General features: G+C 37.2%; 1 protein-coding gene across 1 annotated transcript; it reads right to left on the reverse strand.

Moving 5' to 3' along the window:
- Nucleotides 1–8,285: 8,285 nt before the first annotated feature.
- On the reverse strand, nucleotides 8,286–10,558 carry LOC126803604 (uncharacterized). Its single transcript, XM_050531388.1, has 3 exons — nucleotides 9,854–10,558; nucleotides 9,228–9,354; nucleotides 8,286–8,797 (listed from the first exon to the last, which is right to left on the reverse strand). Exons 1-3 carry the CDS (start codon nucleotides 10,556–10,558, stop codon nucleotides 8,286–8,288), a joined length of 1,344 nt encoding a protein of 447 aa, XP_050387345.1.
- Nucleotides 10,559–15,619: the final 5,061 nt, after the last annotated feature.

Raw genomic sequence — 15,619 nt, forward strand, 5'->3', positions numbered from 1 at the left:
AATACATGACTGATTCAGAGGGCCGGCTATGAGATTTTTGGGGCAAGAGGCGGAACGAAAAGATGAAGCTCTTTACCTTTTAATGTAGTTGCAAATTATTATTTTTCTACAAACGCAAGATAGTTTGCGAATTGAAATTTGCAGATAAGACTTACCCACAAATTGAATTCAATAGTTGAATTGAAATTATTCTTTCTCCATTTCCCAATTCTAAAAAATGTTGGAAACTAAAAAAAAAAATCTTTCATGAAAGAGCAAATGACGAACAATTATAATAAGATAAAAATAATTATAGATATAGCCGATAAAATAAAAATATTAAAAATATGACTGCATATATGAAACTGAGAAGAATTAACTAAAACTTACATAATCGTAGCCCTAAAAAAAATTTAGAGAAAACCTAGAACTCTTTTATTTCACTCTAACTTTATATAATGCAATATTATTTTGATCTAAATTATATGCATGACTTATTGTTTTCCAGGGGTCGGGGTCTACTTGGGTTGGGGGCTCAACCGCCTATTAGGCCTAGCCCCAGGGTCGGCCCTACTGATTCATCTATTTAGTATTGCGAGGCTTGCTTTTGTTTAATGCTGAGAATTGACGGCTGAAAGCTTCGACATCTCCGACGTTTTACTGCAAATTATTGACTATTGGCTACGGTTTGACTTGCTTGAGGTTTAAAAATTAATCAACTGACCAAGCTCGATCTACATGATGGTTGTATAAATACTTATCGAATTCAATTGGATTTTGATCAGGAAACAACGTTTTGGGTTTTACACTTCATTTTAGCTTCTTCTTTTTTTCTTATTACAAAATGGAACTATAATTTGTTATGTCATGTGGGTGATGCAAGTAGACTTTAGTGCCTTGGATACATCCATGCGGGCTGATTATTTAATGTTGGGAGGACTGGTTTATAATTGTCTCTAAGAAAATGATCGTTATATAGCAACATTACTAACAGTGTAGACTATAGAGACTAAGCTCAGACTAAGGAAATGATCGAGAGTTGAGACTAATGATAAAGGGGTTTGCACAACTTTTGTTTTACAATTTGCTGATTTTAGGGCTTGCGTTTGTCTTTAAAAACTAAGTACAATATGTTTTCGCTGATTATAGGCATATGCAAGTACTGTAGGCTAATTTCTGGCCAAGCTAGTATGTATGTAGGCTGACTTTTGGCCAAGTATATATTTAGGCAAAACATCTAGCAAAAAATGATGGATTCAGTACGTTATGATAATATATATTCTGAAGAATTTGTTGAGATTTATGCCATTTTTATTTTGTTTTTCTTGATGTATGAAATTGGTATTAATTGATGGATTACTGTATGCACTCAATCATGTCATTTAAGTAGATAAAAAACCAAATGAAAAGTAGACCATAATGTCTATGAAGGATAGATAATGTTTGCTCATAAAACAGATGTATAAAACCATTATCTAACAAAACTCAAGACAATAGTCAAAATAATAGAGACCATTGAGATAATATATTGAAAGCATTGTCTGTGATCTTATAGACAATAGGCAAGAAATGAACGAACCATTGTCCATAATGATTTAGATAAATTAATATATGAATGATCGATGTTTGAGACATCATTAGATAATGTAATTTAAAAACAATCATTGTCTGGAATGAACTTAGTCAATACAGTGAGCAAAATAACCATTGTCACATGTCTTTCTAACATTATCAGACTGGAAATGAACCATTGATAAAGATCTTGTAATATAATGCTTTATGTAGAAAAAACATTATCTTTTCATGATATTAGACAATAGGTCCTAGAGTTGGGTCATAGACAATGCTTTATGTGCATTGTTTGATCCACCAAAGACAATTATTCAATAAACAATGACATAACAATTTATTTGATATGTCACGATCCCGAAATTTCGAATGACAAATATTCGAATTCGAAACCATGAAAACTCTAAAATAATCCCAAATATATTGATATCATCTTACAACAACAGTGTATCGAAACTGAGTTCACAGTATGACTCAGTCGACTTGAATAATACATTACCAGTTTATACCCTCAAGTATTAAAACATTTGGAAATGTAATTCTCACTCAATCCTCACACAACAGAAGTAAGAGACCCTCAATAATACTCCGAGTAAGCTCTCCGAGCCTGCTAATCCCCACCTGTAGAACTATCTCATACACCATCGATTTGGTGCACCGGGAATGTAAACACAAACTCGGTAAGCTTTTCAGCCCGTATGAGTAAACCAACATTTTAATATACATCACATGCAAAGGGAATGTAACAAATAACATTTTTAAGACATGTGTACTCATGAGACACTAGGCAGCCCATCTGGTTACCAAATATTATTTTAAAACATGTGTACTCATGAGACACGGGCAACCCATCTAGTTACCCAATATCATTTTAAAACATGTGTACTCATGAGACTCGGGCAGCCCATCTGGTTACCCCTCATGCAGTACAAGGCAGACAAACTAGAGCTCTAACTGATCGTAACCAACACCCCGCTAAGGCATAGTTCTGATTCAAATGTCATCACCATTCGAAGAGCAGAAAACGTTTTAACAAGACTCAATGTTAAAACCACGTACAATATAACAATCCACACATGTTTTTATACTACAACCAAGCGACTCTTGCGCAATAATATATAAAACAAGTCACCCAATAATCCATTATATCGGAATGTACATTATCTCCCTTCCGGTCTCATCTGCCACAATTAATCGAAAACAAGGAAATTTCATAATTTAAATAAAAACCGTAACATTATATAATATAGCAACTCATATATATGTCCATTTTCGAACACATACACAACCCACTATATTATATCGATGTCACAGTTCACTAATTTAAAGAAATCATAAATACAAGTCACCGACAAGGGTACATTTATCATTATGAGATTTACTCACCTTATTTCCTGCTTGTAACTTCTACGACATTAAGAGCGATTCCCTCACTCGTTTTGTCGGTCACCTAGTAGCATAACAAAGTGATTAGCAAACGACCCGCAAAACCACATGTGAATATTAATTATAATTAAAACACTATTTTTCATGAAACCCTGTTCACGAAACACGGTTCCCGCGCCGCCAACGGCAGCCGCGCTTGGTGCTCACGCGACGCCCAAACAGTCGTGCATAACCTCGTTTCCGGCCACCAATCCACCCCTCCTTCCACCTGCATCAACTTACAGCCTAACACCATCTCTCCGCCACCCCACTTCTACCCACGCGCTACCCTAGGTGGCGGCACGCGCACCACCAACTTCTCCATCCAAACTTCATCGAGTCACAAAACATTCAACACAAAAAATGTAGATCACAAAGTGTAGAACACAACCATACTTGTAGCTAGTTGTAGACCGGCCGGAGACCTCCGGAATCGCCGCCGCAAGAACGCGGATCGGAGGTAGAAGATCGGAGACGAAATGGCTCGATTCGAACTTCACCGCTGGTCGATTCACGCTAAGAAGGAGGAGGGAAAACCTGCGACGGTCGCCTCGTGCCCCACTCTTGTCGACGACGTCGAGCTCGACGGAGCCGTCGCTGTGCTTTCTTGGGCTCGGCTAAAACATTGAGCGGGGTGGGTCACCTCCACCATCGATCGATGTGGCCCGACCGTGTGGTTCCAACGATACCGACGGTGTCGAGCACGGCGGCTGGAGGAGGGAGATCGCCGATTGGCTGAAAAGGGCAATCGGGTCAGGGTCGGGCAAGCTCGGTTTCCTTTTTGTGTTTTTCTGATTTTGAGTTTCTAAAAATGCCCTTTTATAGTTTTCTAAAATCAGAAACCAAACTTCTGATGCTAACAGATTCCACATACAACATCCGATTAAGGTGTGCTTCTTGTCAACGAAATTGTATCGACGAGCTCTACAACTTTCGTGAAGGAAGTTTTCAGAGATGAGCGATGGATTAAAAGTCAACTCTTGAGCCACTGAAACGTAACGTTTTTCACCCTTAAGTTTCCGAAATCAGTTTCATTTCGCAAAGACATCGATGAGAAGGCGTAGAATGTGATTTCAGTCAAATTACCATGCATAATAACTGCAAGAAAATATATGTATTTAAACTCGAAAATTCGGATTATTACAAGATAATAGTCAAAAACCATTGTCCAACTCAATTTTTGGTATAGTAAAGAAGCATGCATATATGTAGCTATATATGTCCTTTCTTGGTCGAAAGCAATAGTAGAGCTTTGGTGTGGTCGATCGTTGTGAAATGTGAATGAATATTTGATATTATTCGTTTGTTCTTGTGATAATGATCAAGGACAATGGTTATTAACTTGATCTTATAGGATTATATATATATATATATATATATATGTGTGTGTGTGTGTGTCACTTTGATACTTCAACTCTCCTGGTTTTCTCCGCATCCAATTCCAGCTGGTTTTGCCCTTTTGGCCACAACATCTAATGATATCAATCGTTTCTCTAGTTTTTTTTTTAAGGTGAACAAGGACTATATTGAGTTATTGACCATAAAAGAACAAAGAATATGCTTATTCTGCTTGAAGTTCGATGGCTTCGCAGATTGAGTGATGCCTGAGGGTTTGTTGGTTTGTTTTGGCTGTGTCTCAGTTCGCTGCCTCTTCGAGTTGTGTGGTCATGGATTTGGTTGGGCATGGCACAAGAGGGTGCTATGTTTTCTTGTCGGCGATGGAGGCGTGTTGTTTCTTCATCGGGACATTGGTGATGCTCCTGGGGTGCAGGATTTCTCTTTGAGTTGTTTTGATGCTCTTTGAGCCTCTGCTTCTCTTGCAGGTGGAGAGGTGTGCGACGTGATCTCCGGGATGGACGACATCTTCTGGTCGGTCGGGCATGTGTGATCGGTGCGGCGAGGGTACGGGGTGGTAGTGTGCTCAGAGAGGTGGAGTTGGTGACATGGCTGGGTCATCTTTCGGGCTTAGGGTTTTACTTTTCTGTGGGTCTTGTGGATTTCATGTATTTGCTAGCCTGTAGTTTTTATTTTCTCTAATAATACTCATCTCTTTTGGTGAGTGTAGTGTAGTGGGTCTAGACCCTGTATTATTTTTATTTTCGTTTTATTCTGTTAATAAATAGTGTCTGCCTAATCGGGGTGGCTTGTCACCATTTGCATGATCCTTGTGATTGTTGAGTCTTGTGCACTTTGTGGCTTGAGGCCAAATGAATTTGTTTCATTCCCCTAAAAATATATGCTTGTTCTGCTTTGCTTTGCTAGCTCCAATTTTTTTTAATTTCATGTTTCGCACGCCTTGGGATCCATAGATTGATTGCTTCAGTGCATTGTCATGGTTTGTGCCGTTAACTCAGGTTCCATTACGGCTATTTCTTCTCAGTTGTTAGTTTGTAGCTTGGCCACCATCATCGGAGAGAACCAGATACTGCTTCACTTGGAGTTAGTATGATTCCTAATTTTTAATATCCGCCCTCTAGCAAAGCCTTAAAGACTTCAGCATAATTTCTAAATGAATACGAATATGCCTACATTAATCGTAGTGTATCAATTAAAAGTTTTTCCATATTCATGGTTTTGATATTCAGCCATATTAACATCAATTTCGATCATTAAATTGTTATATTTAATAACAACTAACCGTTTTTATACTGCCAACACAGTAGCATGTAAGACGCACATCAATATATAGAAGAGACCATACAACAACTGATTCACTCTACAGTCTACACATAACACAAACTTATTCAAAACACTAAAATAAAGAGTAACCAAATCAGCGAATGACCACATTAGCCTTACGACAGTGGAGAAAGCATATTGCAACAACTCTTGCATGCCCACCCCCAAGGAACAAAATCTCTCCGATATTTCCGATATATCTTCCGATATCTCCCTTTTTCAAAAAAACGATATATCTTAGAGGTAAATATCATATTTTTTCCCGTATCTGCGATATTTCTCCGATAACATAAAATATCTCCAATATTTTTCCGATATTTACGATATATCCGATATATCTTCGATATTTTAGAGAAATATTTGAAAATTTTCACTTAAAAAAATTTAACTCAATTTGAGGATGTCTGAAACTCTCCTTGACCTGGATTTTCTGATTAATTAATCACCTCGAGCCTCAAGGGATATAAAAAATAAGACTAGAAGAGTAGTCTTTCAATCAGCTAATTTTCAATTTTTCGTAAAAGATATTGAGAAGAGGAGTGAAAGTTCAAGTCTTAACTCTTAAAAGTCAAGCCATATCAGTGACTAGTACTCTCATTGACCTTTAGAGAATCCAAAATAAATGGTCACAACATAGTGTCACACTCTCATGACGATCATAAGAGAATATCCAGAATTTTAGTAACAAATGTTCTCCTCGAGGAATATAGAAAGAGTAGTAATTTTTATCTTCTTGACGTCCTCTCAAAGGATATCTAGATAAGGAGTGTTCTCCTTGAGCACTATTGGGGAAAGTAAGAAAACATGGGTCACATTGTAGTCTTTGTCTCATAGAAGTTCCCTCATACCTTCATAGATTGCTAGCAACCTGTGAACCTATCATGGAAGGATGATAATACTGAAATTTGACATGCGTATTTTAGCACAAACGGCTTCTTCTTCTGCTTGTGAAAGAAAGTGGAGTACTTTTGCTCTTATTCATACAAAGAAAATGAACCGTCTTGCATATCAAAAGTTGGAAAAACTCGTATACTACTACTATAACACGAAGTTACGACTACGTGATAAACGAGCAAAGGATAATGTGATCAATGAAAACAATTATATCGATCTACTTCATGTTGCTATGAACCACTTCAGAATGACATTGATCCTCTTCATGATTGGATTATGCATGTACACCTTGATGATGAAAATGACAACCCTTCTCCACATGTCGTAGAAAAGGCAACTGATTTTGGAATTGATGTAAACAAGGTATTATTTGATGAAGTTGGAGATCCGGGAGATGATTTTAATAATGCTAGTGTGTGGGGCGGTGTAGCAACTCTAGATAGTTCAGATAGTGATGATGATGATGGTGGTGGTGGTGGTAATGGTGATGGTAGTGGTGGAAGTCGACAAGGTGGTGTAGATACAAGGTTTGGATATGGACAATTTTATGTAGGTGGATAATTTGAGCAGTTTACTTGTGAAAGTAATTTTGATCATGCTACCCAAGATGAGAATCATAGATCTAGAGCAGGCGGTCATGGTGCACAACAGAAAAATAGGTGCAGGAGGAGGACAAGAGGAGCCATTGATGATCAAAATATTTCATCTGATGTTAGTTCAGTTGCCTTAAGTTTTGATTCTATCAGTTTAAGCATATAACACAGTGGGATGTCAAACGAATCACATGAAGTCAACTATCAATCTGATCATCCTATTTACAATTATGGTCAGTTTGAAGACGTTTATGATCAATTATCGAGTTGGGTTCATCCTTACTATCTCATTCTCGGAGAAACTATTAGTAGCTCAAAAGAGATATATGACTATCATGTTAACCATTATAATTCGTACTATATGGCTCGTATGTCTTGGGCAAAGTATTGTAGTTTTGTTGACCAACGTGCATCTTTTCAAGCACATAGATCTTCTTTTTAGTACTAGATAAAATTAATAATGGTATTTGTTTGTATGTAATTCAATAATAAATGAATAAATAATTTCGGAAGAGTAACGATATTTTTTTTCCAATATCCCCGATATATCTCCGATATATCCGATATCTCCATTTTTCAAAAAAAAAAACGATATATCTCCCGATACCGATATTTTGAACCTTGCCCACCCCTTCCTCTTTTTACTTCATCAATTTGTTTGTAACCTATCTGTTGCATTCTGTTCCTTACAATTTTCTTGTAGTTATAGTTTCGCAAAATGTTACTAGAAGGGGCATAAGTTATGCCTCTCAAATGCTTGATAATCTTATCCTGACATGCCAAAATTGGACATTCTCTAGATATACAAAGAGATGCTCCTTTTAAAAGTACACGTCCTGATATTAACTAGCTCATACTCTATCCACTTTTGGCTAGACTGCCAATGTTACATTTTAATGTAGCGGAACAAATCCGTTGGAATCTATTAACAGCATTATTGAATCCACAAGCTAGACTAAGGAATAGATAATTCAGTTTGCTTTATTTTTGCACAGGTTTCATACCTAGTTGTCCACAGTGACATTCAGATCTCAGAGTCTAAGGCTGATGGCTTGGTTTAGTTCTTGGAATGTTACTGAAGCTCAAAACCTCTAGGACATAGGTAGAGATATATCCTATAACCACTACAGCTACAAATTACGTCACTTATCTCAATAGGAGATCAATGGAAAGCTCATCCACCAAGAACTCAAGCACGGCAGTCTCGATTTCTAATGCCAACTCCTCTTGCTCATCCTCAAAATTGTTAATCCACTTCCCTCCTTTATGCATATCTCTTACAATGGCTTCGTTCTTGTGCTCAAGTCCCCACTCAAAGGTTGCAGTATTTTCGACTTTAATCCAAGCTTTTGCTTTGCTAACAATCTCCCAATCAAACGCATCATCTGATTTATTACATCTTTGTGCACTACCTAATTCTTCCCTGAAGAAATCCAACATTAACTTATCTTCCATTTTGTCGTCGCAGCTCTCTGGTGTTAAGCCAGTTGCTCTGATAAAATGCAAGAGTTCCAATGCCCTCTCTTCAATTCCATGATCTTCTTCTTCTCTTTCGAAGTGGATACCTTCTTCCGGTGACAACCATGAGTCGAAATCAGCATCTAGGTCAGCAAGACTCTCAAAGTAATTGATCCTCTGCATAAGCATTTCTTTCGTTCCTGTCAAAATTTGATCAAACTATATATTGTGAGGAACCTGTGGACATTTTCCAATACAATAAAAACACTTGAAAACTAACGCATGCAAAAACTTCAGAGGGTCTGAACAGTATGGCATATTCATCATTGGAGATCTAGTTTTCAATCAGTACATTGTTTGTAACGCGCTTAATACATGACTTGAGATTACTACAAAATCTGATTCCAATGGAGCATCGAATGAAAACTGTGTTTTTATCACATTCTTCACACATGAGTAGACGTAAACTTTCATATTAATTATAGTCTTTTATTTCAGGTTCATGATATATGCTTTTCACTAGCTTTTTTTTGCTTGTGGCTGAAGGCTTTTATGTTTCGCCAATTTCAGTGCACAATGAACACAGATTCAATTTGTGTTAATGATCAATTGAGAGAAGAGGGCACTTACTCTCCACATTGGCAAGGCTTTGGTCAAAAGTATTCGAAAACGTCTCTTCATCGTCTTCCCCAAATTGGAAATCAAGAACAGAAACTGGGCTGTGTTGCTCATCTTCATCGCCAATTAGCATCTCAACCTGCTGATGTCAAAGTACCAATGGTTAGTTCACCCTACAAGATAAAATCGAACATTGTTTGAATTAATCGATGAATAACAATTACGTCTAGCAAGTAGCATAGAGAACTTAGTTCACCTACAATATATGCATCAAACTACGAAAATGATTCTATACATAAGTGAACTTAGGTGCCTGGAATCCGCTCCGATGAATTACATAAGCTTCACAAAACTACCAAAACAAAAGATGAACATAACCTAATCCTAGGTGCACGCGAGTTACCGATAAATTTCACTAAGTTAACGTAATTGTAAGCGACTGGTAAATCGTAGTTTATGTTAGTTTGTTACCATCCGACAAGTAACAGTTTACTCTAGCTAATCGGTGGATGATCTACCACATAAGTACAAAGGTCAGAATGAGTCAACCAAAATAAATTAAGTAATAACATCCGAGGACCCTGAACAGCAGACACATGATATAAATATAGATGCGGTGCACTGAATAATTGCTCTACCTTGCGGTCCAATTCACTGCACCTCGCTGTTCCTGCCGTAGCCTCCATGGTACCCCGGCCGACACACGGTGAATACTTTTTACCCATCTCATTTTCACCACCGCCTGGAGACGGTAAAAATTCCGCGGTAAAATCACTGTCACACCAGCTTGACCCATTGCTACTGTTACTACAAGTAGTAGTAGTAGTTGTGGTGGTGGCTGTGGTACAATGGTGAGGTGAAGAAGCGAAATCCCACGGCAGAGGTTGAGGTAACTTCTCGTCGCGGAACGATGTCCACCGTAGGATATCTTTGACTTTGACACTGATTTGGACTTGAGTTTGAAGAGACTGCTTCCTTGACCACGAGCTCCTTTTCGACAGCCGCCGTGAGAGGCTCCTTGGTAAAAGTGAGGGAGTTTTTACTGCGGTGAATTGGATGTTTTTTACTGCGTTCATGAAGGACTGGAATGCTGAGATTGTGGTTGATGCTGCTTTTGATCTGCTTCTGTGTAACTTGCTAGTAACGGTGGTGGTTGGATTTGGGTTACTTGTTTTGCAATTAAGCTCTGGTTTTCTTGGAAATGATTTGAACCCGCTTGAAGAGCATGAATTGGAATTTTCATTGAGGAAATCCTTGAGCATTGTTGGTCTGCGCTCTATTTGGAAAGGCTTTTTATTCTGATGCACATTTTTGTATGAGCATGAAGTACTAGACGAGCACATTTTTGAAGAAAAGGAAGAAGCAAATGTGTGAAACTTTTGTAACCCAACAAGCAATTCTAATAGTGGATTGACAACTCAAAGCTCTTGAAGCCAAAGAACAGAAATGAAACAAAATTGAAGAAATGGATTATGAAAAGAGTGAAGTGGGAGTGAGAGTGAGAGTGAGAAGAGCTTGGGTTTAAATATAAGAAGTAGAAGAAACTCAGAGGAAGAGGGAGAGGAAGTTTCTGGTTTTCTGGGTTGAGATCTCCAGGTATTTGATCACATACAAAAATTGCAAGTGAGCGAATGAGAAGCTGGGAGGAGGATGCTATATATGCAGAGAATGATTTTAAAAATGGAGCAAGATGACAAACAAGTGCAAGAGCTTGGATGCTTCTATTTTGCTCTTATTTTAAGAGAGGAGGAGAACTGAGACTGAGAGAGATATGGGGAGATCCCTTGGTCTAAGGGACTTGGAAGCATGTTTTTTGTAGGGGAAAGCAGGTTGATCGACCTATTAATGATCATCATCAACAAGTCGGGCATGCATGACCAGACTCCCCAGAGTGTCTATAACTGGGGTTTAATTGTATAGTTCTTAAAATGTACGTGATTTAGATTGGTACTATACTACTGGCCGTTATTAATTTGAGGGGATGGTTAATATCGATCTGTACATGTGAGAGTTTGATCACATATTCTCACATGCAGAAGGGGTTGGATTGTACCCACTGAGTGTGATTTTGTGGTTCCCCTAGTGTCCTGAAACTGATCCTCTGGCAAAAATAATTGTGATACAGAGATTGCATCAGTACTGAGTGAGATTTACTAACATATGGAACACATGTTTTAGTCATCTGATGATACTTGAAACGAAAACACATGAGGCTGCTGGTTGGCCCCAAGATAGCTAGGTATCATATAATGCATATGTTGCTTCCAAATATTTGACATGATATTACAGTTACATGTTTGATTTTTAATCGTTTCTCATATGAGTTCTTATTTGATCGTGTTAATTGATTAAACGAGGCTCGGACAATATATATGATGTTTCTGTATGTCTAACAAAATACCAATAACACAAATGCGTGGCTAGAATAGTATCACAAATTCACACCAGGCCGGCCAATAGTATCTGAATTGGGATAAATGTACCAAGTTGCTATATATCTTTAGACATGATCATAGTCATCATACAGGCCTTCAAATTATATCAAACAAAGATCATATCACACGTAAAATCATATGTAGCTTATTTTAAACATATTATAATACTCCTAATCGGATCATTAAACACAAGAACTTTTATTAAATCAAGAAGTAGACAATATAATTTAGTGTGCATATGTTTAAACAGTAATAATAGCAACATATATAACTACATGCGTGAGTACTGTAGCCTTGTTGGATATTTTAATACCGATCATGCATATAACGGAAAATTTTACAGTGCATTGATGTATGCTATACAACAGCCGCATCCACCACACATTTACACCACTACCCTACATGCATCAACATTTTTCCCCTCTATCAACCTTTAAATCCTGTTGTATGGCATACAATAGTTGTACAGCAGACGAACCCTCATATAGCCTCATTAATTGAGATCATTTCAAACCATGCATGGATGATACACAAAAATATTCGTACTATAGTATTCGAGTCACTTGAATACCACAATTTCATATCCCATCAAACTTCTTATCAAGTTTGTCGACGACCAATTTTAGTAGTCATAGTTTCCATTTGAGAAATAATGGTGGTATGTACTATGGTATGATCAGTCCATTGTGTCACCCTACATGATCTTTTAAAAATACGAAACTTGTCCACTAGCTCACCGCCAGATCGATCACTTAAGCAGTCACATGCATGTGGCTACGAATTTGCACATACATTTGGCAATAGAACCCGACCATAGTATATAGGATCCGATGTTGCATCATTATAATTAAGGTTATGCAAACTCGAATTGGCTAAACTACATGCATACAGTTTAATTTATAGCTATTTTAGACTGATCGACGTCTGATATGAGAGAAAAAGTTCTCATACCCGGCCTGGACAAATTTCCTGGACATAAAACTGCAAGTAAAGGTTTGCATTTGTAAATATAAGAATTAAGTCATTTAACAATTAATATAAATCATTATCCCGTCGATCATTTGTAATTATAGTTAAAGATCTTCATGAGTTTCAGAGCCAATGAACATGTCATTGACTTTTGCTGAAGTTCCATCAGTTTAACTCATCACTTTGTCTTGCTATCTAATTAACACTCATGAGTCATGACTTTGTATGTTCGTGTCTTTTATTCTAGTGTTTATAATGCATGCATCGCCTGTTCCTAATGTGTTTTCATTGAAGCATCCAAAACTTTCAATACGTTGTTTTGTAGATCCTCAAAAAACTAATGCATTTATCACCACCATGGCTATATCTGATAGTTTAGGTTAGCCATGCAATTGAGAGTATAGTGATGCCATTCCTCATTGTCTCTCTTTTAATTTGCCTGGTTTGTTGTTACATTCCTAGTATATATAATGTTGTTGCCATTACTCGTGTAAGATGATGTTTTGGATAACATATTCTTACGGATAGAAAAAGATAATATCAAACAATGATGATCATCCCCATATGAAACTAATGAAATTTAGAGTACCAAGATCGATATAGATGCATTCACATTGATATATAAGTAATTGATCCATAATATTAAAATTAAAGTGCGTACGTACTTCATATTTGTATACTGATGTTTTTTTGTTGAAGAAATAAGAAATGTATTGAAAGAAAATTAATAAATATGTAACTTGTCACAGATTAATTAATTAGAACACATGTGTAAACTTGGCATTACAGTAAACTTGCTCAAAGAACTGAAGGGGAGAGTTAGACAATTGTCCCTTGGGCTACATCACAATTTACCTGATCATAGAGATATTCACTTGAGCTGCATCCAGGATGATCCATGAAGACTCAACATTTCACGGAAGAACTCTGTAGAAACCTCCTAAGCTGCACTTCGAAAAGCAATGCCAAATGAATTTCCTTTAACTATGAATCGAGGCTTCCCAGAAACCCCAACTATGATCATGGACGAATTGAAATATACCAGGAACCAATTATCTTAAGTCTTAATGAAAATAACTTCACACAAACATTGAAATAGATACATACAAAAATAGTACAGCCTCGCTCCACTCCCTATTATTTTGGCTGTCGGTGGTGGAGTGGTAGCCTTCTCAAAACCAAGGTTATAAAAAACATTTGGCGTTAATCGGGCGGACAGCTGAAAACCAACGCCCAGAGGATTAATCAGATTTGTATTTTTGTATATATTTTAAATTTTTAATAACAAATAATTATATAAATACAATTAAAATAAGAATATAATGCATGAAATTAATGTAAAAATATATATAATGTCTAGAATACTAAAAATACATATGTTCTTAATCCTTAATCCTTAGAAATGTTCAACAATATTGATCTAATGATCTTAGCCTCTTAGGAAAAAAAGAAATACAATTTAACAACAATGAACTTGGGAAAATCAATAATAAAAAACATAATTCACCAACTTTTTGGAAAATAAGAAAAACAATTCAAACAACTAGAATGCATTCTTGCAAGCCTAATCCCTCGGATCTCATCAAATTCTTCTTCTCCATATCATTCAAGTACTTCTTATGTATCCGAATCAAACTCAAAATCCAGAACTTAAAAAAAAAAAAAGCCTAACCTTCCAGCAGCTACCCAGGATCCGCTCAGCCGCCTAACACTGCCGTTTAGCATAAAATTGCGGCGCGCAGGCGTCTCCGGGCGCCTAGGCGGCGATTTTTAGAACATTTTCAAAACCCCGGCCCTCACAACACTCCACAATTCTCAAAAACCCCTCATAGAACTCTACAATTGGCTTTCTCTCTCTCTCTCTCTCTCTCACTGATTTCTCAACACACTACACTCTTTCCCTCCCTCTCTCACCCTCTTCTCTCCCAATGGAAATCACAAAACCCTCACAGTTCCTAACGCTTAAATCCCTCACCATCCGACCAAAGCTTTCGATTTCCAATCTTCGACAACAAGCCTCATTGTCGGCCGCGAGACTTTCCGAGAAGGACGAGAAGATTGAGAGCTTGAGTCGGACGAGCAGGAGTGGAAGCCCCCTGAGAAGCGAGCTGAATGGTATCAAATGAAAGAGGGGAGAGAGATCTTTCTAACAGTACCAACTATGCTCAAATTCATTATTGAATGACAAAGTTATGGTCGGAATTAGAAGAGAAAAAGTGTGAGAAATGACAAAATATTTAAAAAAAAGTGACTGTTTTCTAATTTCGTTTGAATGTTGTTGATCATTTTCTAATTTCTATTTAAATGAGATGACCATCTTATAATTAGAAAAAATTGATTGACCTTTTTATAATTTAAGTTGCCACTTGGTACCAATTTATAATTTACCTTTTTTGTTAATTGCGTATTAAGTGAGAGGTGTGAATAAATTATCATGAGATTATTGGTGTGCACATAAAATTTCTCTTACATATAACTATATATGTTAATAAAGCTTATATTTATTATGTATTATTATAATATTTTGGCTAATTTGGTGGGTGATTTTGTATAATAACTACGTGATATTTATCTTGGAGAAAGTTGCACATCAAATTCACTCTCCTCTTTCTCAAAGACATCACATCAAATCCAAGAAAAAAGGGGGAAAAATCTGCCCATGGCTGCCTCAAATCGCCTGGGATCGCCTAAAGGATGCCTAGGATGTGTAGGCGGATCTAGCTCTGGGCTTACTAGGATTGGAGCCTATGCAAGATTTTTGTGCCAATTGTTTTTTACAATATTATTACTAGCCCATATATATATATATATATATATATATATATATCAGTGTTCTAAAAAACTGTCTAGGCGGCGCCTAGGAGGTCACCCACCGCCACGCTTTTGCCTCAGCGGTCATCTGTGTCATTTTGTGAATTAGACGGCCGCCTAGGCGGTTCTAGGCGGTTTTAGGCAGTTCTAGGTGGCTTTATTCAGTCATATCAGTCCTAGGCGGTCAAC

Source organism: Argentina anserina, chromosome 7, assembly GCF_933775445.1.
Source record: "Argentina anserina chromosome 7, drPotAnse1.1, whole genome shotgun sequence".
NCBI classification, from domain to species: Eukaryota; Viridiplantae; Streptophyta; class Magnoliopsida; order Rosales; family Rosaceae; genus Argentina; species Argentina anserina.

What these genes read in the sequence shown, in the direction of transcription:
- LOC126803604 (XM_050531388.1), bottom strand. Translation starts at nt 10,558, where the DNA reads ATGTGCTCGTCTAGTACTTCATGCTCATACAAAAATGTGCATCAGAAT. An exon ending in GCAGTGAATTGGACCGCAAG is followed by an intron (nt 9,355 to 9,853) that starts GTAGAGCAATTA and finishes TGACATCAGCAG; the next exon opens with GTTGAGATGCTAATTGGCGA. An exon ending in AAGCCTTGCCAATGTGGAGA is followed by an intron (nt 8,798 to 9,227) that starts GTAAGTGCCCTC and finishes AAATTTTGACAG; the next exon opens with GAACGAAAGAAATGCTTATG.